The sequence below is a fragment of the Anas acuta genome, chromosome 1, assembly GCF_963932015.1.
Source record: "Anas acuta chromosome 1, bAnaAcu1.1, whole genome shotgun sequence".
Classification (NCBI taxonomy): domain Eukaryota; kingdom Metazoa; phylum Chordata; class Aves; order Anseriformes; family Anatidae; genus Anas; species Anas acuta.
In genome coordinates this window covers 60,470,643-60,498,431 of record NC_088979.1, presented here as the reverse complement: position 1 = coordinate 60,498,431, position 27,789 = coordinate 60,470,643, and the positions used below count along the sequence as shown (strand labels likewise).

General features: G+C 44.9%; 1 protein-coding gene across 3 annotated transcripts in view; it reads right to left on the bottom strand.

Annotated features, from left to right (window-relative positions):
- The window catches only part of CARS2 (cysteinyl-tRNA synthetase 2, mitochondrial), a 33,731-nt gene extending 6,338 nt beyond the window's left edge, over positions 1-27,393 (bottom strand). The window contains exons 1-12 of one of the 3 annotated variants that reach the window (XM_068678568.1): positions 27,013-27,393; positions 26,876-26,926; positions 23,481-23,598; positions 21,018-21,089; positions 20,243-20,348; positions 19,470-19,553; positions 16,970-17,099; positions 14,381-14,514; positions 9,534-9,601; positions 6,634-6,700; positions 2,894-3,029; positions 713-836 (exon numbers count right to left, since the gene is read on the bottom strand). In XM_068678568.1, the coding sequence (XP_068534669.1) occupies positions 713-836; positions 2,894-3,029; positions 6,634-6,700; positions 9,534-9,601; positions 14,381-14,514; positions 16,970-17,099; positions 19,470-19,553; positions 20,243-20,348; positions 21,018-21,089; positions 23,481-23,598; positions 26,876-26,926; positions 27,013-27,227 (1,305 nt within the window). In that variant the 5' untranslated portion in view covers positions 27,228-27,393. Of the gene's footprint in view, positions 1-712; positions 837-2,893; positions 3,033-6,633; positions 6,701-9,533; positions 9,602-14,380; positions 14,515-16,969; positions 17,100-19,469; positions 19,554-20,242; positions 20,349-21,017; positions 21,090-23,480; positions 23,599-26,875; positions 26,927-27,012 lie in introns of all 3 variants that reach the window. The other 2 variants (XM_068678560.1, XM_068678575.1) reach the window with 2 other exon arrangements.
- Between the last annotated feature and the right edge of the window lie 396 nt (positions 27,394-27,789).

The window sequence follows — 27,789 nt, the reverse complement described above, 5'->3', positions numbered from 1 at the left end:
GGAGCAGTAATGCTACTGCAGATCCCTACTGCAAACTGGCTTAAGCCAGGGATCTGTTTGGCAAGTGATTTTGTAACGAAAAGGGGCAGATGGGGCTGAAGAGGGAGTTTAAAATCGGCACCAAAACAAGACCAGGAGGAGGCAGGATGTTTAAAGCAATGAGCAAATTCTCTCTTAAAATTGGCTGTTGCTATATGCTCGACATCTCCTTCACAGCCCAACAAGGTGGACGTCGTGAAAACAGCAATTAAGGAGCACAGCAGCAGGGCTGAGCTGTTCGCCTCGAGCGAGAAAGGGAGCTGTGGGTAAAAGAGAACAAGTCTTCAGACCCCCCAGAAGTGACCACCACCCCTTTCCTTACTAAGGCCAACTTCAAGGCATGGATACGAAGCAAAGAAGCAAGATGAGGCCGTAAAACCAGCATTAAAAATTAGCTGCATGTCACAGAGGCTTCAGGCCTTTCAAAAAGCCGAGGTATAAATAATATCGGGCAGCAGCAAAGAGAGATACTTTGGACACAGCGAGGCATAATACAATAGTCGTATATAATTCCTGCGCTACAGCCAGGACAAATGGGGACCATTAAGGTCAACAATTTATGGAGCTTTGTTTCTGCTGGTTTCTCGTGTGAACAATAAACTAATCTGTCTGCATTAAACAGTAGGACAGTGGACAGCTGTCATTTTCTGATCTCTGTATCCTAATGGGTTACCTTAGTAACAGCCTTAAGCTGTCTGTTGCCATGGTGAACGAGGTCCATAATTGCTGCAACAGCCCTGGAGGTGTCAAAGTCATCTGCAAGCGCAGCCTTCACGTTTACTTTTGTGCTGGCTAGCCTTCAAGAAGAAAAAAGGTAACATTTAAGATAAGACAAACAAGATGCCAGCAGTAGGCTGAAGCCGTCAGCTAGCCGGGAGGAGTCACGGGAAGGACACCCGTTTCCTCCTGAGCTGCTCCGGGAGGGGAGATGCTGCGCCGATCAGGAGGGAACACATTTTTCGGGAAAAAACTTGACGCCTGTCAGACCCCAAAGCGCTACATCCGTTCAATAAACACATCATTAATCACAGCAACCAGCCGCGGAGCGATGCTCGCCTTCGTCATTTAAAAACAGATGGAAAGCTGCCTTGAAATGAAGCACGTTAGCAGTTTTGCTACGTCCTTTTATTCTGGCAGCCCGTTCTTCACGCTGAGGGCACATTTCTCTCCCAAAGCCACACCACACGCATTGCTCCAGAGCTTAGCGGGAGAGCTGGGCCGGGTCAGGAGGGAGTCCTGTGGGCAGGATCCGGCTCTGCGGCAGGCTCTGCTTCCCTGTTTCCTACGGTAGCCAAATTCCAGCTCTATAGGGTGAGATAAAGGTCTATCTATAGGGTGAGATATAGGGTGAGAGAAAGGTCTGGTGGAAAAGCCAAGCCCGCCTCACGCAGCCCGTGGGCGGCCTGCACTCATCGGGCAGGGCCGCTTCACAGGGCAGGGCGAGCTGAGCAGGGGGAACAAACAGCAAGCTGCCAACAATTGTTGGGGACTTTCTCTTGTACAAAGCTAGGTGAACTGAATATGGATAGCCACTGACACAGGGATGCTGCTCCACAGTAAAGCCAGAGGAGCAGAGTTACCCGGGGAGCCTCAAGCTACCGTAGTACCTCTGGGGATCACCTCAACCCCGTTTTGCCTGTTTCTGAGTGGTTTCTCCTGGAGTACCTGCCTCTCTCAGGGATCAAATGGCTGCAACCCTAAATCCATTCACCCAAAACTATTCCCTGTGAGTTTCCCCTTCTCCGTTCAATATCTATCACTTCCCCAAAATAAGCACTTCAGAGATATCCGTGTTTTGCCCTCTCTTATGTCCTCCACTGACACTCTATTTTGACTTCCTTATGTGCCTCACACGCCTTATCCCTCACCAGCAAGTCCGCTGGTGCCTCCAGCTGAAGGACAGCTTCAGCTGCCCAATATCACGAGTAGCTAATTCACCCCCCGTCCTTGTGACATGCTCCGGTGCTCCCTATGAGACACAGTGAGACGCAGTTGGTACAGCCACGAGCTCTTCAATACGACCGTGCACACACCACCAAGAAACTTGTCTCTCACTTCATCTTCCCCTCTGATGGCACGCCTCAGAGCTGCCTGTACGTGTGGCGCTTCACTGCCTCTCCCATCCTAAATCCAGAGCACCAGACTCCTCAGGTTTACTCCCAACACCATCCACATCTCTGCATTTGAGCAAGCTGCTCTAGTGGAAGGCGTCCGTGCCCATGGCAAGGGGCTGAAACTAGGTGATCCCTAAGGGGCCCTTCAAGCCCAAATCACTCTGTGATTCTGGAAGATGATCCAATTTTCATAAGGGACTCCAAAAGAGATTCTCCTCATCACTGTCAGGGTCCCAGCAAAACAGAACATCTTCTTTCCCTATGAAATCTCTCCTGACCAGTTTGAGTAACTCTCCCTTCCTTCACATCAGCCTGTCAGCCAGTTTGACTACAAGCTCCTGTACCCAAGGCTTATTGCTTTCCAGTTGTCTTCTTTCTTCTTCAGTCATTAGCACAGTTCTTCTTATGTCCTGGGTAGCTTTGCAACTTCAGACAGAGCTTTTCCTTCTACATCAGTCAGGAGGTGCAAATGTGCTTGTATTAGGTCAGGCACACCAGATAAACAACGTGATTGTACAAATACAATGCACTAAGTATAGCAGACTGTGAGGAAAAACAGCTGGCTACAAAATGAAAAAAAAATCCACCCTACCCTCGGTGATGGTAGCAGGGAAGGCTGCTTCCCAGCTCTTCTTCAACAGAACTCAGTATGTTGCAAAGTTCAGCCCTCGGAGCCTGCCAGCAATTTGCAAATTACTGCTCCCATAATGACAATCTCTATCTAGAGGAAGCACACTTACCTTTCCCACAGTATGTCTTCTCTAACAGGGTCACATACCAGCTGTCCTTTTATATAAGCATTTGCATCTCTAATAAACGAGGAGATTGCCTGGAGAAGGTGCTTTGCATCATTCATGGTCTCGTCACTGAATTCTACTGCTAAGGAAAAAAAAAAACAAGCACTGTGTTATGGAGGACGTTGCTGTCACACATAGGCACGATACTCTTAGCCACGGTACTTCCAGGAACAAAAGTTTGTAGTCACTTGTCAGAGCAAACTTTTCTTAATTGCACATTTAATTAGCAACTCTGCTTTTCAAGTGCACTAGGTGAATTAGATCAACATAAGAGACAATAATTTTATGTGACAACAAGGAACCTACTGGAAAGGCTTCAGACTGGTCTGAAGATTAGAAGCTCTCTGAGGCAACACCTGCTTGAATTAAAGTATTTTTTCAGTATTGAATCTTTCTGCCTGGTTATTAATCTCACGCACTTGGATGGGATGTACTTCTAATTGTCCCCCCAGATTAAAGCTGGGAGAACCCACCTTTGATCTCCCCCTGAATTTTGTTCCAGTTTTAATTTAGGTAGACACAGTCAGCCTCTGGAGACCTCAGAAGACCCCTAACCCTCACCACTGACTGAGGAATACAGGCACTTACCACTAAGGGACTGTGTCACCAGCACCTAAACGCCTAGAGGCACCCAGCATGTTGCAGTCTAGGTCTGCACCAGGTAACTTCACCGAGGGCAGAAGCCAAACACGAGCCCTGATCCCGGTGCCATTAGCACAAATCCCAAAGAAGCCGAGCTGTCCAAACAGACTTTCTGCAGGATTTGTCCCCGTGTAACTGAGGCGTTAGTCTGGACTGTATTTGTCAGGTTTTCCACTTGTGTGTAATTAAAAATCTGCATTCCTGGCTCGTTAACATTGGTTTTAGAATTAAGCTTTACTAAGCTTTTAAAAAGACTGATGTAGTGACTTTTAGGAAACCGTGAGATATCGAAGGAGATCATTTATATCCACTAAGATTACCCAGCTGATTACGCTGGTTACAGGGGCTCCGAGAGGAATACTTGATGAAAGTTTATTCTGATGAAGCTTTGATTAAAGCCATTCTTCTCCACTGATTCAGGGCATTCTTCTAACCCGCCACGTGCTGCAAACGCACCACGGGGCACACAGGCTGCTCGAGCAGCTCTCCATCTACCCCTTCCCTCCCTGCCACGGAAACCATCGCTGCTAAATGCCGAATAACCGAGTGTTTGCTGCTAGCATCGACAGTTTGAGACCTGAACGAGGGAAGTGTTTCAGTGCGTTCAAGTACAGAGTATCTCTGAGCCTGTTCCAGAGGCAAGCAGAGAGTTTTTAGGGTAAATGTAACACAGACCACAAAAAGGCACAAGATGAGCACCAGATCTACATAAACTACAGCACCAAAGGGACCATCTCTGAAATATCCAGGGAAATTGCAAAGTACTGACCATGTGCTTGACATCCTCAGAATGAAAAACTCAGTAAGGAGAGCAGAGAGGCCACAAATCAGCGATCACAGCATTGGCAGCAGCAGCAGCAGACCACGCTGCTCTTCTGTTGCCTGTCTTATTTTTCCCTAACACCCCGCTCAGCACTCGGTGTGCACAGCAGCAGACACGCAGGGGTAAGCTGGAGGCAGAAAGCCACACGTGGCAATGCCACCCAGCATTTGCTACCTGGTTTCTTTAAGCAGAGGAGCAAACTGCAGGCTGTCACTGCCGCAGGACCTGAGCACAGAGGGAGACGACTAGCATCTGTCAGGCCTCATTTCTCAGGCTTTATTTCCAAAGCCGTTTCGCTGGTCATGTCTCCTGGGCTCTTGTGTGCTCCTACTGCTAAGTAGCACCGATGTCTGCAGCCCGTGGTGACCTGCCCCCAGCCCCAGGCAATGCAGCCCCTTCTTCACAGAGGAGCTTTATCCTAGCGGACAGCACCTCCACGCTTCCAGAGGAAGACACCAGCCTCATCTGAGCGCTCCTGAAGGCCCTTTACGGGCTCAATGAACACTGCCCACCTCTCCAAGCTGATATTCCAGCAGGGTAACGTGTTCTCCTTCCAAGGCTGGGATGGCAGGAATCGCCACCAACAGGCTCAGGCTGCAGGAAGCGTTTTAGGAACAAACAGAAGGTGCTCGGGATCTCACCTCTAATAAAAACACTTTGGAAGCAGGCAGCAAGGGAAAATGCAGCAGTCATCTCTGAACTGAGCTGACGGCACGGGCACGCTCTGACTCACCACGCAGTAAGTGCCTGGCTCTGCCCATTTATCTGACAAGGGGCCTGCCTCATCATGTGCACACCTTCCAGCAACCCATATCTGCCTGCACAGCGGCTTACTGGCATTATATTGACACAACACCACCGCTTCCTTTCAGCAAAGCCACCCAGTTTTGCACAGGCAGCCCTGTTCTTTATTGTAGGAAGCTATTTACCCGAGAAGGACGTGGCGATTCTTTGCTTTACTTCTCAGGTTGGTTCAAAGGCAGCCAGGAGCTCAGGAGCAGTGCAGAGGGGTGTGCAGGCATCCTCAGCTGCAGGGCTGCCCGTGCCATCCCTCACCCCTGAGGCAACTAAGGCAACCCAGCCCCTCAGCTTTTGTTTCTAGAACAAACATGTGTGTGACAACGCTGTGGGTGCCAGCCTTTTTTCTTCATCCTTTGTTTTACTCACTCCAGCCTCCCACCACTCACTCTCCTACTATTCCAAACTTCCAAGTATTTCAGGAACACGCAGCCCTCCCGGTGCCTTTGGCTGCCTTAGAAAAAGCAAGGTTCCGCCAGGCAGGTAGCTCCTGCAAGCAGCCAAGGGTATTAATGAGCAGAAAGATCTCCCAGCCCAGTAAGTGCCTGTCTGTGGGGATGCACAGCGTGTTAGGCATTAGCAAAGCCACAGAGCCTTCACCACGTCAGTTCTCCCAGTCCTACTGCTAGGTGTGCTTTATTTGAGGCATCTGGAGGCTGGATTAATAACACAACAGGCGTTTCAGCGTGCTCCAGCATCTCAGCACAGTACCAGGAGTGCTGACAAATCACATTATCCACCAGCAGCCATGGTGCTACCATCCACTTTTGGCAGATATCAATAAACTGGTTAAAAAAAACCAAACTGGTGCTATCCACACAAAAACCTCCTCTGGTTAAAAGCAGTGCCTGCCTGATGGCAACACTCTGGTGGAGAGAGAGGGAAGCCAGCAAAATTCCCCCACAGCTTTCCCTGCCAGCAGCTCCTGCCAGCTTGCCACGATCATCAGCTCATCAAGTGTTCGCCCAAGTGAGCTGCACCGCCCTGAATGCCGAGCAACTCCACGGGACAAAAATAAAATAAAAATAAGAAATTATTAGTAAACCCTTGCCGTACCATAGAGGAACAGAAGGTAAAGCTCTACCTACACGTCTCTAAAAGCAGGTGGTTGTGACTGAAATGTAACTGGCTGCAACAGATGCAAATCAGAGGTGCAGGTAATTCATTAATTGAAAGCGTAATTAATTCCGAGTTGTAATTAACCTCAGCTTCAGGAAGGTATTTAGACAAACAGTTAAGTGCTGCCCTCAGTAAAGATGCCTTCCTAAATGTCAGCCTAAGAGCAACCCCACAGAGCACAGCGAACCTGCCCGCTTAGGGTGGGAGCTGCGGGGCACGGCAGGAGGAGCCCCCTCCTCTGCACCACCAGAGCTCCGCTCGGGGAGTTGTGTGTGAAAAGCCAGGCATAGCTTTTCCTTACCTGAGCTGTACCTGCTGCGCAGACAAAACATCCGGAATTGATCCGATGAAGACTTCTCCAGAAAATCCTAAACTCCACCCAGAAAAAGAAAGCTTTAGTATCGCGTCAGATCATTTCTTAATCTGTTGTTAATTCTCTTACGCGGGTTTTACAGAATATTTCAGACAAATTGGCATTACAAAGAAACTCTGTCCTTTAAATTAGGTTTAAAACTTTAAATGAGAAAACTTATTCAGAGTCTGAACTAAATAAAATCGAATTCCATCGACATATAATGTGATATATACATAGAATATATAAGTATACATGTAATGTCCATCACAAATATAAAACACTGAAAAATACTTTGTTAGGATGATCAAATGTTTATGCATTGAATGAAGACCTGTGCACAAAAACAAACTAAAATTACTAGACTAAGAGGTGGATACAAGCCTACAGGAAAGGACAACTCCTAAGTTTTTGCAAAGTTTCTGACAAAGAAAAACTTCCTGAAGAAGAAAATGAGCGTACCTTTTCTGGAGGAGTAGCTTATGAAGGAAAACGGGGGAGTGAACAAAAAGCTTTTTAAAAAAAAAAAATATCACAGGCATTTATCTATGCTAGTTGTGAAGCCTCATTAATTTCACCCTGCTACTTATCTAGCTTTAAAAATAATTTACTATCCCGACAAAGAACTATTTCAGTGCTTGGGAGGGACGCAGATAAAACATTCAATCCCTTGACAGCGCTGCTCTCAGCAAGCCGGTTGAACAAGGTGGCAGATTAACTGAACATCGCATTCCTGCCTCTTTTTTTTTTTTTTTTTTACCCCCAATTTGCAAATTGGTGCTAGTAAGTTTGTAACACTGAAGTACCACTGAAATAGAAAACTGTAAGGTGAAGTCAGTACAAGAAGAAAACACGGGAAGTGCCATTTGCCTAAAGATGCACATTTCGGAATTTAGCTTCTGCTGCCAGACTAAACCAGCCTGAACACTGAAGGTAGCAAAATGTCAGCAATGTGCAGTCTCTCAAGTGAAAATAGAAATAATTGAGGCAATCAGTGCAAGCTAAATCAAGAAACAGATTGTGAAACTAAATGGTCTTTTTTCTTTTTTTTTTTTTTTGGGGGGAAATAAACTTAACCCATAACTTTATGTACTCGGTGTTCCCAGAAGCTTTATGCGAATACACTGAAGGAAAACAAAGTCAGTAAAGTAAGGAAATAAATTCCACTGAGGAAAACTTTAAATTTGGGAAGGGGTCATCCAAATTGCAGAAATCAGTTCTGCATTTCATTAAAAACAGAGCACGGAGGAAGAAAGTACTCGTAAATCTTTCCAAGGGGGTTGCTTGGCCGTGCATTATCGCCACGCACTTGATTTTGGAGGTCAGAATTAATAGCCTTTATATAAAAAAAAAAAAAAAAAAAAAAACACGAACAAGGGGGAAGAAAAATAGCGCAGCTGGACTGAGAGTATCCAGCACGGCTGCGGGAAAGGAGAGCCATGCCTCAGTGGCTGCCAGGAATGCGCTCTGCGCTCCTCTGCCACCCGAGACAAAGGAAAAGCCGCCGGCACCATCCGAGGCCGTGAATTTTTCAGAGCACAGGCACGGAGCTCCACACAGGGCTTAGCGCCCAGGCTGCAGAAAGACTGTATGGGAAGAAATCTGGCTCACTGGACTGAAAGTTACTTGCCAGAGAGGATTAATACTTGCTCACCATGTCTAATCGCAGAAATTAAAAGAAGAAACCCACAAGGAAAGGGAGAAGGCCCTGAATGTTTTGTTGCTGAGCACATCGCTGCTGGCTACAAAGAAATTTCTGCGTGCCTCCTGCACAACACTTCGCTCCGTACAAAGAAGTGCCACTGCACAGATGCAGGGGAGCATTTCTATACATTTTTTTGCGTTGTGTGCATTGCATTCACAGCCATTCCTCCACCCTGCATCTGCTTGGACTCAGGAAAGTGCTGTGAAAATGGTGAGGGATGGATAATTTTCCTAGGGGAGGAGAGGCTTAGCTGTACACACACGAGACGAGATGGGAGAATTCAGAATAAAGCAGAACTCCCTTTAAAAGGACTGTAATTAGTCTTCCGAGAGGGCAGAGGGGAACGTGTGTGCTGAAACGGCCTCTCAAGCTTTGTCTAAAGGAAGAAAATTACCCGCTTCGAACAATAGGTGTCAGCCATCGCTGGAGCTGAGATGGTGTTAAGTACAGCATATCACCAACGCGCTGACACAAACCCTGCTCTGCGCTGTGCCACAAACTTTGGCTCAACCCCTTTGTGGGCCTTCGGGGAGGAAAGGAGAGGATCCACAAGTGACTGACTCACTGAACTGCTTCTGGTGAAAGGCTCCTTCCCTCTGTTACGGTAAAACAGGACATATCTGTGCAGCTTGGAGGTATGAAAAGACAAAGGTTTCTGTACATCATCAAAAAGGTGACAGTAAAAAAAAAAAGAAATAAAATAAAGGAGAGGACAAGAGACCATTATGATAGTGTAGTTGCAGAATACCTGATAAATTACTAAGAAAATGCTGAGACTATGTCACTTCTCACCTAAAGCAGGACAAGGAAAAATATCCACCCTTGCCTAAATCCCAAACTCATACATGATAGATAAGTGTACAGAAAACGCATTATTGCAACACAGATTTCTGGTACTAGGCACAAATGCTGCTCCTACAAACCCTCTCAGCTCAGTGAGACCCAAGTTATGAACAATCCCTGAGTCACAGCAGGTTTCCTGCGTCCCAACAGAATAACAGGTACATCTGCATTAGAAAAACACCCTGCCTCACTTCTTCCACTGCAGTATAAGCAAATGCTCATGTGTTTTCTCAAAAGAAAGCTGTGATTAATACTTACGTGTTACATACATACATCTCTTCAGCTCACAAAAATAGATTACCTTAATTGTTATGTAGTTTTTTAATGACTTGGACATTTTTTCTTGACTTCCTTTAACGTGCAAATGCCCTAGGGGGAAAAAAAAATTGGGATAAGTTAGTATTCTTCTCAATGGGCAGCGAATGAGGAAAAAACTCGAGTCTCAGGAGGCATACGCTGAGATGGACGTGTGCCAACCATCTCAATGCAACATGTAAATTATTGTTCAAAAGCTTGGCCACGCCACCCTCGACATGGGCTAGGTGAATTTTAAAACAGAAGAAAACATTATTCAAAAAAGAACTACCCTAGGAGCAGAGACATAAAGGAAAAACAAAAGAAAAAAAGTCTTTCTTAACCAAATTGATAATGAATTGATAAAAAACAAGCAAGCAAGCATTTTTCAGTCTTCACAGAAAAGTACTTTACCTGTTACCTTTGACTTTCCATAAATATTTTAAGACTTGCAAAGATCATCCAATTATCCTGCAATATGATGTTCCTGAAACCCAACTTTCTGTATGTACTACTCACTAGTATTTTTTTTTAATCCAAAAGTGTATTGTATTAATCCAAAATACCTCAAGTGTAAAGTTTTCTGTGCATCCCCTATTCTGAAACTCAATCTACAAAAATTTGGAAGGAGTTGGTCGCCAGAAAGGATTAGATGGGATAAGGAAGACACTCAGATCTGAGGATCTGTTTTCTGAAGTTCAATTTTAAGAGATACCATAAAGCAAGTCAAAGCTTTTGAAAGGCAACTGGTAGATTTTGCTGCTCAGACGTAACTTACTGAAAAAGCCGTCTGTGTTTCTTCTGGATACTTATGCCAAAAAATCTGACAGGAGCTTATAGTCACAGAAAAGAGCTAGTGAGGAGTACTGTACTTGGGGAATGAAGTCATTGGCACTGTCTGGGAGCATGTTTCCTCGAAGTGGGGCTAGTGAAGGCAGTGGGGAGCATCCAAGGTGGCCATCCAGACCTTCTCCCCACGTGCTGAGTCCCCCTGCACAGCTCTCAGCTGTGCCACACCAAGCACACGTGCCTGTTAACCACAGCCCCAGTGGTGTGGCAGCCCTGGAGCACTCCAGGCACAAGGAGCGTGTCTGCGTGGCACCAGGAGCTGCATGCTAACGCTGCTCACAGCACAGCTCCTTCACACAGGCTTGGCATGTGCAGGGTCCCTGCACGTCCTCCACCAGGACTCATTGCCTTCTTGCTGCCTTGGGGAGCTGGTGAGGTAGAAGGAAAATAACAGGGGGATTTAGCTGGTAAGGAAACTCGTCAGGCTGCTCAGCTGAACCCTGCTCCTAGCAGGGCTAACTTCAAAGCCAGATCATGCTCAAAATTGCCCAAGTTCTGCTTGAAGAAAGGGATTCATTTGTCTGCTCACTGCTGGGATGCAGTGTAAAGAAAGAGGGGAAAAGTTATAGCTGCGATGCCTAATTGGAATTAATTTTAAAATGTAATCTCTAAGCACTAATGCAGCTTTCAATAGCTGCACAGACCCTCCATTTGCAGGGCTGTGATGCAAGAAAAAGGAAGTAATGATCTCCATCACACTTAGAGTAAGCAGAGCTTGGCTTCAGGGTAAAATTCTGTCAAAGCAATGCGGGAGATGAGGCTGTATGCTCCTGGACCCTGTCTGCACTAGCCACACCACCACCACTGATAGAAGACATCAATTATTTACAGAGCCGGAGGGATGCTGAACACAGAGCCAATAAAATGCTACTCAGCACCATTTCAGAAACGTAGTTAAAAGCTTTAATTGGCTTCTCTTATTAATAGAGTAATCCTGGAAGTTACCAAGCTCCCACAACTAACAGTTTTCAGACACTGTTAACTGCAGAACCCAGCACTTAACCCTACTCAGATGCAGATTTTTAAGCATGAACTTTCCTTACTCTTTAACAGCACACCAGCAACCTTGCATTCCTTCAGACACCTGCTGCCTCCGGGTGCTCCTCAGGGTGGACACACTACACACAATTACGGCTCCGTTTTCACCGATGGTGGAAGAGGTTTCACATCTTGTGAAGCAGCCCGGTTTGATGCTTGAATTTTGCATCACTCTGCACAGCGCTGCTCTGCTGCCCTGACTGGAGCCCTCTCCCTTCTCCAAGGAGACAAAATTCCCAGCAACTCATCCAAAAAGAAAAGCAACCTTCTTGGGCCTGGTGAACGGGCATGAGAAGCGTCTGGATTCACCTCCTAGCTCCTTCGACAGTGGTTCAAGTCAGTGGGGATTCTCCTGGGGAAAGCCACCTCCAGTCCTACCTCCACCACCTGCACAGCTAAGTTTGCACAGCACCCTTTCAAAGATAGCAAAGAATCAAGAGTTGTATGGATCCAGAACCAGCTACAACAAAAACCTACAATTCAATAAAAACCTCATTTTCATGATGTTTAGTCCTGATCGCTATCAGGTGAGGCCATTCCCTCTGCCTTGTAGCTAAATTCCTGAATAAAAACATGCAGACTGCCAGAAACACTGGACACTTGTAGCTCTAACAACTAAAATAAACCCCCCAAACACAAACTTTCACCAGTGGAAAATGAATAGCCTGGGTATGATTACTTATTTATTTATTTAGCTTCTGTGAAGATGCCTAAATATTGACTGACTTAACTGTAGGCAGCCCAATTTCGAGCAATTTGGCCATGTTGTCTTAATAAGGCACAGGTAACACCTGAATTTGAAGTAATACTCCTCTTCAAGAGCCTCAGCGCTTGGAATGGTTTCATTAAAGAATCACAGAATATAAGGATTTTCATAACTTTGGCTTGGCGCTCTTCCCAGAGCACAAGTAGTCTAAAAATAAAGTCCTTATAAGAAGATTTATCCCCAGTGCAGGGATTTTCTTCCTCTAATGGGGATTGCTTCTCCAATTCTGAGCCTGCTAAAATTCTGAAGTCTGTTACCAGAATAAATTGTTTCTGAAGCTGATTCATTTGCCCTAAATAATTCACGTTATCGTCCTCCAGCAACATTTTTTGAATTAATGAATGTAATCTGTCAGCTCCTGGAGAAGCTCAGCACTCAAACTGCCCTTGGAATCAAGCTTTTTTTTTTTTTTCTTCATTTTCTTGAGAAAAGAAATCTTGAATCCTCTTTATTTGCTTAGTTTCAAAGGATGTTTCCCCTATAGTTTTGACTCCAAGCTAGAGAACTCAGATTAACTGTATTTTTTTTTTTGGCAGAGGGCTCCAGCTGGCAGTAGCCAGTGTATTGTCTATCTCATTGGAAGCACAGACAATTTCCCAGCACTTCAGGAGTGAAGCGTACCCTGGAGGATGCACCAGCCTCTGGACAGCTTCTGGTGACTTGTAACAGCCTCTACATTGAGAACTGAAACTAGAATTCAGTATTAACCCCAAACAGCACAAATATATAAAGGCCTCAGTAATTCCCAGGGTGTACCACAGCTCCACAGCTCTTGCTCAAACAAGCAGCAAGAGATCTTGCACAAAGTATTGTTCAGCAAGAAGAAAGGCAGGTTCAATCTGCAGTCTGTTGCCTTCAGTCCTTTGGAGACCACCCAGAACCACTACAACTGCAACAGGAAGATCAAACTTCACAGCTTCTCCCAGAAGGACGCTGCCAATCCCATCACATAACAGCGTTGTTCAGAGCATTGCACAGCACAATCTTCACTGAAGCAATATTGTATAAGGCAGCAGCTCTACGTAACAACAATATAATAATGCTGAAGACCAAGTGCATAAAAGACACTTTGCTATCATTTAGTCAGGCACAGGCAGCAAGGTCACTTCTAGGAGAAAGAGATTCAGAGGTCTGTGGCATCGATGGGCTACCCCAAGACCAAGTCGCTCACCCAGCAGCAACATCTTTGGTCACGCCTGAGCAGACTAGACCAAAGTGTCTGACTCAGTCTTTGGCATTAACCTTGCACCTCTTACTCATCACTCATCACACTGCTACCGGAGGATTTAAAAAAACAAAACAAACAACAAAAACCCACAAGCTTCTCAGAAGAATTTAAATAGTTACAGGTGCATGAATCATGCATCAGAGCTTCCAGTTCATTGCAGCAGAGCATCTGCTTGGTAGGTTTCTCCCACATTTCAAAACATCCCAGCTCAGATGTTTCTCTACAGAGTCACAACTGTGAGCTTTGTTGGCTCATCGGTTCAGGCATCTCAGCCTTCTCTCCATTCTTACCCTTCAGGAGTACGGAGTCTTTGTAAGAGAAGAGCCTTTTCCCTGTATCCATAATTACAGGCTATTTTACTCAGCACTCCACTGAAAACTGTCTTTTAAGCTCACAGGCAACTGGTGCTGAGAGATGATGGAGAGCTAGACTTGTTTTATTCCAGTTTCAAAGCTTCTAAAACACTATGATCAGCTACCTGTCACCTTCCCTCACCTGCCTCCAGATACCGAGGGTTCCATCTCAAAGACAGCAGGAATTTCTATTTTTAGGAGGCCATATAGAAAAGATCAATTATTTTCACCCTCTTCCAGCAGGACTGTCACAGCCAAAGTAAAACTGGAAAAGAAACTGTTATCATAACCAGTGCCCTCAAATTTTGCAGAAATCAGGTGAAAGGAGATGAGATTCTGCTGGAAGAACTTTTCTTTCCACATTTTTAATTAGGAATAAACGCTGTACAGATGATACTTAGTATTTCAGTGTAACCACTTAAAAAAGGCATTTGTTCTACAGTTTCAAGATTCACTCATTTATGTTTCTTCTTTTAGTGAGGACAGAACTTGGTCGCTGCAGTACAGCATCTGTTTGTAAGGTTTCCTTCCCATTTCATGCCATACAATGTCAAACCTTAAAAAAAAAAAAAAAAACTTATACTTGTACAGGCCTCTCAGGTGATTGATATTTCACTTACCAGAATGCAGGAAATAATTCCCCCACTGCTCACACTGATGATACACCTCGCACTGCGCGATCTCATTTTCATGATGAGGAAACGCGAGATCTATTCCCCCAGAATGGATGTCCAGCTGCTTTCCGAACACTGCGCTGTAACAATAATTTCCTGGTCAGCAAGGGGAACGCTACAAAAGGTTTTTGTAGAAGAAATGCAGAAAATGATAAGGTGAAACATCATAAATATAAACGCATTATTGACTGATTACAGTTTCAGATGAGGATTTTACACAGATCTTAATACCAAAATTGCAGCAGAACCTGTGTGGACAGGACCACAACTGCCTGCTATTAATCTTCCTTAGCATGAATAATTATTTTTCTCATTTAGATCAAAGAATGGCAAGCAGGACATCTCCTGTCCTTGTTCTGCTACGGTATCAGCATCAGACAGCTTCCTTCATCTACAGACTAAACAACTTCAGAGATGAACGTTTCTTGAAATTTGGTGTCCTTCTTGGGACAAAACACCCTAGCTCATGATGGCACTGCAGTCCTAGTTCACAGAGCCACAGACTGGTTAAGGCTGGAAAGGCCCCCTGGAGGCCACCTGCTCCAGCAGGGCCACCCAGCGCAGGTTGCCCAGACCCATCTCCAGGCAGCTTTTGAAGATCTCCAAGGAGGAGACCCCACAGCCTCTCTGGGCAGCCTGTGCCAGTGCCCCGTCACTTGCACAGGGAGAATGTGTTTCCTGATGTTCACAGGGAGCCTCCTGTGTTCTAGTTTGTGCCCACTGCCTCTTGTCCTGGCACCAGGCACCTCTGAAAAGAGCCTGGCTCCATCTTTTTTGCACCCTCCCTTCAGGTATTTGTAGGCATATATCTTTATAAGTTTTTACATTTATAGACCCTCTCAGTTTGGGGCAGAGAAATAGGAAAAAACTGAAAGAGAGGATGGAAGACAGACTGCCTGTGGCTATGTCTAAAGCTCATATCCCACTGCTTCTTCCTGCCTGCTTCAAAACCGGATTAAGTGTGGACCTTCAGAGAGAGACCCCAGCTTGTCCCTTCCCTCTTGCCACCTGGAGGCAAACACTGTCCATGGGCAGTTTCCTCCAACAACACAAATAAGAGCTGAGGAGAGGGAAAAAGATCTACAAAATGCTCAGGGACAGGAGCTACAGCCCATCTCTGACTGTAAGTGAAGCTCCAGATGAGACCTGAGTCACACCAGATGGTTCCCTCCTTCTCCAGGACTAAACTAGAGACCGATGCCCTTCACCTTCTCTCTCTCTCACACACACACACTTCAAAGATAGTTCAAAATTAATTCACCTAACTTAAAGAGCTTTGAGATCTTTGGCAAAACAGACAAGTAGTTATTACTTAAAATGGGTACTTGAGAGCTGACTGTGACAGTACAACACCTCAGGTAACTTACAAAAATAAGCTCCCTGTTCCTCACAGTTCCAAATTACCACACTTCTGCTCTCCACGGGTAAACTCCTATTTACATGGCAGGAGTCTCATCGCAGTGAAGTGTACAGAAAACATATACATCCTCTAAATAGCATCACATTAGCACATAGGCCACTTTGTAACCAGTTGTCATTTCTTACCTAGAGTGCACTTCTGTCTTAGGTTGCACTTCAAATGCAACGTGCTTTTGTGCACTTGGGTTGCTTTAAGAACTGTTCCACAGCACTGAAACTATTTTGTGATATAAAATCACCTTTATAAATGCTTTTTGCTAGCAGGTAGTAATGACTAACGTCCCTACATGCACCAGCACGGCCTATGAAAGAGAAACCTGAAGCAGTTGTTCCACCTACTTTCAGCTTGGGTTCAAAACTCTCAAGTTACACAAGGTCAGATCTCAGTAATTTCTTACTGTCTTTTTTTCAAAGCTATGAATCTAATGCAAAACTAAGTACCACTACCAATGTTTCACAAAGGAAGAGTTAAAGCCTCTCTTTTCCAAACACAAATTAATAGGTCATAAATTGACACTTCACAGGATGAAGTATTCCTGTCCTGTAGAAAAAATAAAACAAAACTCTAAATTCTGAGCAAATTCTAGACATCTCTAAGCAAACTGCTACTGCACACAATTCACGTCATGCCCACAGAATATACTGCCACGTAGAAATCTGAATATTTAGTAGTGTGGCTGGCTTTTAAAGAAATCTGAATAATGATAGATGATTAGCAGACACATCCACAAGTGCCATTAAGATAATGTCAGCAAAACTTCCTGTGTCCTGATACAGCACTACAGGCTTGACTAGGTCCGCTGGAGATTACATGACATGGAAGGGAGAAAGATGAAAGAGGTCTTTCTTAACTTTCACAAAAACTTTGGTTACTCAATTCAAGTTAAAAGACTCCCTAATCAGCTACGTGATCTTGCATGGCTTATTTTAAATGCACGCTTTTCTCTCTAAGGAGAGAAAGTGCCAAAATATAACAAGACAGCTACAGGAAGTATTCAGATTAGAACTGGTGCTTTCTACTGATCATAAAAAAAAAAAAGAGCAGTACTGCTTCTACTACTGTAGTGTGACTGATGACAAAAACCAGCGATGGGTTTAAAATACCAGAAATCTGACCTTGATATCGTGGAGCACTCGATGTGCCATCCAGGTCTTCCTTTTCCCCAGGGAGAAGTCCAGAATAACTCTTGAGGTTTGGCAGCTTTCCACAGCGCAAAATCTTTACCATAGCGTTTATCAGTATCAACTACCATGGAAAAGGGATTTATTAATGGGACATGTCTCAGAAAAATAAATAATGAACAAATGAAAGAAAGCAGAAATGTGCGCTTAGTGAACCATTCAGTTTTTATTTTCTGCCCAACTCCTTTTCCTGTGTCCTTCCTCCTTTCCTGCTTACCTTGGGCTTCCAGTTCCTTGATCAAGCTTTTGAAAAAAATAGTATGTGGAATTTGACTTCTGCAGGCTAAAAAGATGGATTCAAGATTCTTTAATACATCTCATCCTTTCTGTTCTTTTGGCTTTCTCTGGTTTTATCTCATTCGCTTAGTTACTTATCATCTAGTTTCCTAGGATATACAGGTTGCACTGCAGCAGCAGAAGAAAAAAATCCTTAATTATTTAACATTGCTCATCTGTTTTTATCAGCAGTGACGTTAGATTTACTTCTTTCCTCTACTTATTCCAGATCATTAACAAAAACACCATGTATGACTGGGTCTAAACCTACCCCTGCAGCATTCCACTACCAACACGTTCTAATGATGATTCACAGCTATTTTCAGGGCTCTATCAGGTGGTCATTTTTCTTGATCCACTCCACTTGTCCTTTATTGATATTATATAGAGGCTGTTTTTATTCAGAGCGTCATGCAATATTAAGCGGAGCACATTACAGAAATCCATTACACCTGCTTCATCATTCAAAATTGATAAGAAATAAAGGGACAGAAATATAACCTGAGCTCTACCAACTGAATCTTCATCTCAGCTTTCACTGTCTTGCCAAGCTCTGTTTGACCTGCATCTGTTGATTCCATCCCTCTCCTGCCTTTTTGGAGTATATTACTGCGAAAACAGCACTCTTCATCTTCTCGGTTATAAACTAAGGAACGGTCACTGAATCTTTAGAAATCAGAGTAAGTTCAGTAGTAAGTGAATTTGAATTGAGGGGAAGCAGGGTAAAATATGAATGATTGCAGCCAGAAGACGCCTCTGGAAACATCTTTTCCAAACCCTAACCAGAGCTGGCTCACCTACAGCAGGCTCCCCAGGGCCTCTGTTAACCCTAGGGTAGCCCACAGAGTTAACAGAGCTCTACAACCAAGTGCTCGTTCGTGTCAGGGAGCAGCAAGAGGGATCTCTTCAGGAGGTGCTGGTTATGACACCGTGCCCTGCAGCCACCACAGTTTGCTTTGGCGATGAGTGTGCTGTCTGGGACATTTAGGAATGGAAATGTTTTGGATTTGCAGAGAATGAGAGTGACCTACAATTCACTGGTTTTTAATTTCAGAAGAGAGGAGACGGCAGGCAAAGCCCTGTTTTGGCACCTGCCTGCTTCCAATTGTCACTAAAAACACCCCAAAGCCCCAAGAAGCTGGGGACCTGGTAAAGCAGAGCACACACCACAGGACGCTAGTTCTGAGTGCAGTTCTCCAGCAGTAAACAGGAGGGCACAGCTCCTCAAAACGCCTCCTGTGCAAACTCAAGAAAGGTAACACAGCACAATACAATGCAGGACATCCTCGCCTATATTCAGCTGGGGACCCCTATGCTACTATGTGCCTAGGATTAATCAGGAGGATGGTTTCAGCCTGACAGTTACTGCCCCTACAGAACATTCCCTTTGTGGGCTGTAATGAAACAACTCCAGAGCGGAGCTGTGAGAAGCTTCTGGCTGCAATTCACCTGAGTATCACCTCCTAGACATTTCCAGTAATTGCAAACACAATTTTTTTTCAATGAAGAGGTAGTGAACTTCAGCATGAAAAGCACACGGGAGACCTGCATCGAACTCTCCTATGCAGAGACCTGATCAGAGCCAACTTACGGAAACTACAGCGAGGATCAGCAGCCCTGCTCAGCAAAACAGCAGCAAAAACAGAAGAACACAGCCAAGTGCACATTACCACAGCCCATCAAAAGGGCTCACACAACCACTCTGCATAGCAGTAGTCTGGTAGTAAATAATGAAAGAAGTAAATGAATCTGGTTAGCACACACCAGAAGGGTGCAACTGCCCAACAATAACGTGGCAGATGACGTTTCCCAGCATTTCCCCTCGCTGCTGGCTAGTGCAAGGGCTGAGAGCACCACCTTATCACTCAGTTTGTATACAACGCTCCCAAGGATTTAAATAAAATTGATTAAGAATCGTGATTGTTCTAAAGTACCAGAACAAAGGTATAGAGAAAACCAAGCATGAAAAAAAGACAGTTTCCGCTTGCACTGCCTCAATAAGTAATCACTAAAACACAATGTCTTAATTAACTAAAAATGCTGGCTATGTACAACGAGTTACAAAACTGTTTTGAACTGCTGAATGAAGGTTTATGTGTAGATACATCATGAGTTCAGACAAAGCATTAACACAAACAAGTTGCTGCCATGAGCTTACCTGCTTCATCTTGTGTGTCAGGACTAATAGCAGTTAGCACTCCGTATCTTTCTCCCCAGGATTTAACATCAAAATAAACATTGCCTAATAGAAAAGAAATATTTAGTTTTAGAGCAAGGATGGGGCACATTAACTCTGCTGATATGATGGAGAGATGGTATTTCCCTGAAAGCAAAACGAAACAAAGTACCTTTGAACTTCCATTTGAAATTCTGATTTAGAAAACCAGAAATGCTGCAGAAGTAGCAGCCCATGTTGCGAGCTTTACAGTAACCCCATGGCATTTTCTCGATTTGCACCTAAGACAACACTGTTTTCTGGACAGCTGCCTGGGTTTTTCCCCTGCTAACTAGCAATCCCCTCCCATGACCGAATTATTACCTACTAGTGTTCCAGTTAAAACACACTCGCATCCTTCTACAGCCACTAGTGCTACTAAAAAATTTTCCACACATTGTGTTTTGCAGGCATGTCTTTTACAGTACATAGCAGATATCCAGCTCCTGCTACAGCTATAAGCTTCCCCCAGCTCCCTTGCAGAACCCAGGCCAGGACTTCCCCACAGGAGCTGAGACAGCAGCTCATTACAGCAAACAATTATGTTAAATAATGAACTACTTTTAACTTAAAAATAGGATAAGAGTTGTTTGGCACACTCGTATCATCACAAACGAGTTGCTCAAGCAGTAGTAATCAACAAAACCTGGTACAGCATATCTCACCTGATCCCTAAGCAGGATCACTAAGAGGAGGTGCCTTACTGCAAATCTTACCTCGCGAGGTTGCATAAGCCTGTCCATTAGCAATTATCGTTTTTATAAAGGAAATTATCTGAGGAATGTTTTCAGTCACTCTCATATACACTGTAGGAGGAAGGACCTTAAACAAAGAAATGGTGACAGTTCATTAGACTGTGTGAAATACACTACTGACAAGCCACTCCAATGTAAGAAACAAATTTTAACGACCACTCTCCTTAATTTTATCTTACAAAAAAAATGTTGCAAATATCATAGAAAGATTGCAAGCGCCATTTAAGATGCAGATAATATTAAAAAATAAAAATGAGGGACAGAAAAAGAAATCTACTAGTTTTTCCCAGTGGCTTACTGCCTGCTTCTGACAGTACTCTGCAAAAGAAGCAAAGTCACCCGAACTCAGTGAAAGAATATTTGATGTTTTATATGCTTTAGATCAGGATATTTCTGCATGACAGTAACTAAGTATCATCTGTGAACCAAGGCTTTACTGCATGGGGCAGGAAGTCCGTGTTCTTAAATAAATTTGACTTCTTCATTCCTCTTTCAGAATAGCCATGCTTCCTCTCCCCCTCCTTCAGATGGTGTGCAACATAAAGCCTGTTTCTCCCCAGAAGAATGAGAAAGTAAATCACTACTCAGTTTCTGAACAACACTTCATCAGACAAGCAATCAATTGTGTTTTGTTGTGTCCTTCCCCAACCCCCCACATCAAACTGTCAAAAAAAGAGTCCTTACTAGAAAAATTGCATTAAAATACTCTAAAATTTAGAAGCTCAATTATCTATACCTTTAAGGCAGCCATATCTTGCTTAAAGTCTTCTTCATAAATGCGAGCAAGAGCTACTGGCGATATATTCATCTGGAAAAAAAAAGATCAGTAAATCAAAGCGATAACATAAAATACTGCAATCTTTTATCAGGCAGTTAGTAGCTAATTGGAAGACTTACAGAGCCCCCAAGGTACAGAGTCAGAAAGGCTTATTAATCTAGCATTCACGGGAAGGGGATGCAAGTTATTTATAACTTAAAAGTAGTATTTCATTTAGGCTCCTGAACTACCAAAATATTAATAGATAACTTTTAAGAGAAAGCAAAAGAAGATTAAAATAATGAACTCCTTCCCTCCCCCATTATTTTCCTCTTGAGAGGGTCGTCTTCCATTTGTATCTACAAGATACACTACAGTGCACAGATGTAAAATTCATTCAACTTATTGGCAGGGGACGCCGATACCACCTCCTTGTCAGAGACTTGCAGGATGAGACAGGATATTAATTTGCAGTGATTAAGAAAAATGAGATATTTCAGCTGATTGTACTGAAATATGAGTAACAGTCAGGGAAAATTAACTGAAAGTCAGTTCCGTGTTTTGCCAAGTGCAGGAGTTCTCAAACATCTTCTCCGCATTTCTCATTCACAAGCTGACTGACAGGAACTGGGATCCTCGCAGAAGTGCACTCCAAAAGGAAAGAGGCAATTTAATCATGTTAAGAAGGCAAAACCTGCCCTGGCAGGCAAAAGCATGATATCAGTGTTTCTCAAATTCAAGTTTTACATCTTCTCTGAGGAAAACCTACTGGGGAAGAGCCAGCAGACTGCCACCCTCTCCAGCTTGCAGACTACTGAATTGTTAACAAAAATCAATCCAGTTTCATTGCTTTGAGTTCGTTACTGGAGTACCTTCAAGGGGTGGGTACCTCTATTCAGACAAGTTAGGGGACTAGGCAGGAGTTCTGGTGAAGACCAGATGCTCATCTGGCAACGGAAGGAGGAAGATGCTCAGTGCAAAGGCATGTTTCTGCCTGCAGACCAGAGGGAGAGCTCTTCCAGCAATGGGATTCACCTCAACACGCAGCTCAGCTGCTTCTTTGATCAACAGAAAGACAAAAGCACCTAAAGGAAGATGGGAAAGTTTCCAAGCACAGAGAGACTCATCTCTTTTCCAAAGGACCACTCAGGGAATTGTAGCATGCTTCTCAAAGACCAGATGCCCAACTTTCAGAATCCCTCTATATGAGTCCCACCAGAGGATGAAAAACAACGTCAGGCACGTTGATCCTAACACTAATACTTCAGCTACAAACGTTGGCAACAACAGAAGCCAAAAGCAAAAAAGAAATCTTAGAAGCAGAGACTTTGATTGTACAACCAAAGCATGCGGGAGGGCATTCAAAAATACACAAAAATGCTACATAAAATAGATCTTCTTAGAACCAAAGAATGGAGTAAATAAGCACACATTCTTTTAAAACACCTTCCCACACAAAATAAAATCTCCTTGATGTTCCGATGATAAAGAAAAAATGTAAAACGCAGCCTTCTTTTTTTGGTTAAAGAGTACTGGCCTTAAAAAAAATGCAAATAAGAGGACTAAGGGAACAAACTTATTTCTACAAGAAAGCAGTGGTAGCATTTTTTGGATGCAGTGCATTTAACTGCAATAGCAACTGTTTACTTAAAGATTCAAACAAAAGTGACACCTGCCAAATTCTTTGGTTCCAAGAAATTAGCTTAAAGCTTGAAACTGTAATTGCAGTTCAGTTCATTTATGATCCAGAAAACGTTTTACAGATTTAAAAAAAAAAGTTAATTTGAAAGAAGTTCAAAATTCACCAAGCACAGTTGTTTAAAAAGGTCTGATAAAAATCCATCTGAGAACTACTTACAGCCATAAAACATTTAATCATGCCAACAACCCTGAGAATTCAGTGAAAAGTTTGGTTGTGTTGATTTATTTTTTTCCCTTCTGTATTGTTGTACTGATCCAGCCACCAGGCCCCTGTCTTACCAAGCCTTACCCAAAAGCGTCAACTTTCAAGGAGGCCATGAACTCAGACAAGACTGAGGACACATCTCAAGGTGCTGACTGTGCAGCTAGAGTGCTTGGCACCTTTCATGAACTGCCCTCAACCCTGTATATCATCATTTACTGTCTTTAAAGATCAACAACACAAAACATTTCTTCAGAAAACAGCCAGAAGCTACTGGCTTCGGTTTGCTTTTGGGAAAAGATATGCTTCAACTCTGCTGATGGGTTGCCATGGCTTTTTCTTTTCCATTGGCCTTCCAGACAAGGCATAAAGCTATAAGGACACCTGCCCCACGAGCAGCTAGAGAGATAAAAAATCTTTATATTACCTATTGAAAAATAAATAAATTAAAAAAAAAAAAAAAACTTAGGTTATTTCCCTACATAACTATATCTAGGAAATACCAAAAGTTTGGATCAAAGACTGTAGCAAATACCTACCTCATTGGCTCTTTTTATGATCTTGTCATCTATGTCTGTAATCCCCATCACCATGATAACTTCAGTTTCAAAAAAATGAGTCAGTATCCTTCGGATTATATCAAACCTAACATAGGAGCTGGAAGAAAGAAAAAAAAGTTTTTAAACATGCAGCAATAGGAATAAACTTTGATAAAAATGTCAAAGAGCACTGACAGCCACAGAGATACTCTCAATACCCTAATACTTGGGGGAAAAAAAAAAAAAAAGGTGGTCTTGAGTACATAAAATGCTTTTACAAAATTAGTTCCAATCTGCACAAAAGTCAAGCAAATTTCAGTTGAACTGCTCTACCCTCTTCTGGCATTAGTGACACATTACAGCAAATTTTCTCCGCTTTCTTTTCTTGCATCTCTTTATGATAACACTGAGCTGTGTTTCAAGCTGCCTCTCACCCAGAAGACTTTTCCCAAGCAAACAGTACAGAAGAGAGACACAGATCAGTTATTTTTAAAATAAAAAGCCCTCAGTCTGTATATGCCAGCAGGCTTTCAAAGTCCACCACACAGCGTGACAGAGCTCGTGTTAACTTTGCTTGGGGTCGAGTAACAGGTAGAGCTACAAGCAAGCTATTTCATTAACACACCACAGATCTTTTCTGACAGCAAAGAAGAGCTGCTCTGGGGGGGTTTACTTTATTTTATTTACAGCTGAGAATAAATCTTCAATATCATCCAGGCTGTACGTGACAAAGCTGAACATTTGGCACAGCCAGACGGATCCACCTGCACACACTGCAGGCCTGTGGCAGCCTGCTGCCCCTCACAGGCCCCCCGCTCTTCCTTCTCAGAACATGCTTTGACTCGGTAAAACCCAATTACTGTGTGAAATAACAAAAGGTGACTCCAGGCTCGCACTCTGTCCTGCAAGATGAGGAGAAAGCTCAGCCTCCAGTGGCTGTGAAGAAACCCAAGTGCACTGCGTCTGCACAACAGAGCGAAGCCCCGGTACCTGCAGATTTCCATGGCACCCACACCACTGGATGGGCTGCACCCACCGTGTCTGTCAGAGAAAATGAGTGTAAGCAAACACTGCCAAGGGGTTTGCATCCTTCCCCTCAGCTGTGGGGACCAGGCAACGCTAAGATTCAGATTCTACGTAACAAGGACATGGGCCTGGAGCCCTGCATTCAGCTCTGGGGCCACCAGCACAAGAAGAACATGCAAGTGTTAGCACGAGTCCAGAGGAGGGCCACAAAGGTGATCAGGGGCTGGAGCACCTCTCCTGTAAAGACAGGCTGAGGGAGCTGGGGTTGTTCAGCCCGGAGAAGAGAAGGCTCCAGGGAGACCTTACAGTGGCCTTCCAGTACCTAAAGGGGGTACAGGAAAGCTGGGGAGGGAGGGACTCCTTGTTAGGGAGTGCAGTGATAGGACAAGGAGGAATGGCTTAAACAAAAAAGGGCAGACTTAAATTAGATATAAGAAAGAAGTTATTTACTGTGAGGCCCTGGAGCAAGATGCCCAGAGAAGCTGTGGCTGCCCCATCCCTGGAGGTGCTCAAGGCCAGGCTGGATGGGGCTGTGGGCAACCTGGGCTGGTGGGAGGTGTCCCTGCCCATGGCGGGGGGGGGATTAAATAATCTTTAAGGTCCCTTCCAACCCAAACCATTTTGTGATTCTGTGATGATTTTAGTATCTTGATGAAGGAAAATACTTTACTTTTGTTGTTTGCACTGTGTCCGTATTAAAAAGGCCTTTTGGAAGGTAGCACATGCTGCCAAGAAAAGAGATATTAATGAACAGCAGCTCACTGGGAGCAATGTGCATCTCATGTTGTGACACAATTCCAGTAGATTAAATTCTTCTTTGGACCTCTTTCAAAGGGACAATGCCAGCATCAAAAGCTTAAAACTGTATTTAATGGTTCTGCAGCTTTAGTTCCCAAATGATATACAAATTTTGTGTTGTTCCCAGGCACAATGGCATGAAGGAACTCCCTCCTATTTGGGCTTATTCTTACCATGGCCCCAACCAGGCTGCAGCCCACATCAGTAAAATCCAAGCCAGTCTCAGCACTGAGGGAAAAGGTGGCATTTTCTGCATCATTTTTTTTTTTTTTTTAATATATAGAATAAATTATGGATGCTGTCTGAAAACACAGAGGGTGCCTGTTTTGAAGTCTGGAAGCACAACATGCTAGAGAAAGTTGGATTATCTAGAGAAGTAGGAAGTCTTAGTGGAGAAAAGAAAAATAGTAATGCAAAAATAGTAATGCAATGCTTTCCAAATTCTTCTTGAGGATCTCAAGCTCATTTCCATTATTCATGATCTGCTGTTCTTGTTACGCTCACTGCAAATTAAATGGAAAAAGGATGGAAAAAAGGAATTCCAGTGATAAGATTGGATGCTGCAACAGTACAACACCATGAGGGTACTTTATTGGAGTGACGCTGTAGCAACATGCATCATTCCATGTGACTTTGTGCTATTTTCCAGAGCATTTCCTGATCTGTAGCCTCCCATTCATTTTATCTGTGCCAACAAAAGCAATGTTCTTGTAGCTCTGCAAGTAGGCCTAGATACTGGGAGAAAATAAAAATTAAAACATTCTGAACAGAGCAGCTGAGATGTCACTACTGAGATCTGCAAGACCACAGACACTGGGAGGGAACAGTTAATTCCTCGCCCCCTGGAGGGTTCACCTGATCAGAAGAGAGAGGAAGATCTTTAGCACAGGCATCCTGCTGTACTACAGGAAACACATGAAGGCACTAAAGAGGCGGCAGAAGGATGATAACACAGCTCCTTATCTGCGTGACACACCACCGTGAATGTGATATGCAGCCCTAACTGTTTTTTCTTATACTGTAAGTGAAAAGGTCAGGAATAAGTGGCACGGAAATATGGCAAACTTTCAGACCAGGGAAGCTTGAAGTTGTTAGTTTGGACATAGGCTAAAAATGAATGGAAAAAATAGCAGATCTCTTTTAATCAGAAGAACGTGGAGAACCACTGACTGAGACACTCAAAAGACACATAATGATCCCAGTTGAAGGTGAAGTCCTCTGGCTTTATAAATGCTGTACTCCAGACCTGCTATACCATTTTGCATCTGTTCTAGCAGAGAAACATGGGCAGCATTTATAGAAGCGGTATAAGTTCTACTCCACAGGCCAGCTGTGCAAGGCAATGCCTGCACCTCTCCTTCCTTGGTACAGTTTGATTACTGAAACTTTATGGTTATATATATATATATATATATATAGCCAGCAGAGCTCACTCCCCTCCCTCCCCACGACCCCCAGGCACCCTCTGCCTGCAGGGTTAGGAGCCGGGGGCTCAGAGGCAGCCCGGATCTCCACGAGCAGCTCAAGCAGCCGCAGCAAAGCCCCCGTCCCTCCTCTCCCCGCTCACTCACCAGGCGTGCCCGAGGTGCGCCCGGTCGTACACGGTGGGCCCGCAGCTGTACCTGCGGAGACACAGGGAGGCAAACGGCGCCCGTCAGCCCCCTGCGGGCGGCGATCGAGCCCCGGGGCTCCCCGCCCCCGCCGCTACCAGGTGGCCACTCGCTCCCGGGCCAGCACCAGCGGCTCCTTGCTGCGGCTGCGGCTGTTGTACGCCACCACCCCGCTGGGGCTGCCCGCCGGGGGCACCCAGCGCTGCTGCCTCCGCCGCCCCGCCTGCCCGCAGCAGCAGCGGCACCGCCGCCATGTCGCCGGCGCGGCCCCGCGCCAGCCCCGCCGGGCGGCCGCCGCCATTCCGCGCAGCATGGCCGCGGCACCCGGCACCCCCCCCCCCCGCCGCTCCCTGCTCCGCTCCTCGCCCGAGGCGGGGAGCAGGAGGGAAGAGGAGGGGTCGGGGCGGCTGTCACCGCCCCCGCCGTGCCGCCCCGGCTGCCCGAAGGTGGCCGGGATGTGCTGCTGCTGCTGCTGCGGGGTTTGGGTTTGGGTTTGGTGACTCAGAGCACGGGGAGGAAGCGGGGCTGAACCGGCTGGAGTGCCCGGACCTGCTCTGGGAGCTCCGAGCTGCTCACCTGGGGTGACTAAAGCTGCATGGAGCAGGCGCACGGTATTTGTAAGCTGCTGTTTGCTTCCCTAAGTAGCTATTGCTCTCTGCAGCTACCTGAGAGGAAGCTGTGGGGAGCTGGGGTCAGCCTCTTCTCACAGGTAACCAGTGATAGGACTACAGAAAACGGCCTCCAGTTGCACCAGGGGAGGTTCAGGCTGGCAATGAGGAGCCATTTCTGCTCAGAAAGAGCAGTCAGGCACTGGGACGGGTTGCCCAGGGAGGTGGTGGAGTCACCGTCCCTGGGGGTGCTCAAGGAAAGGATGG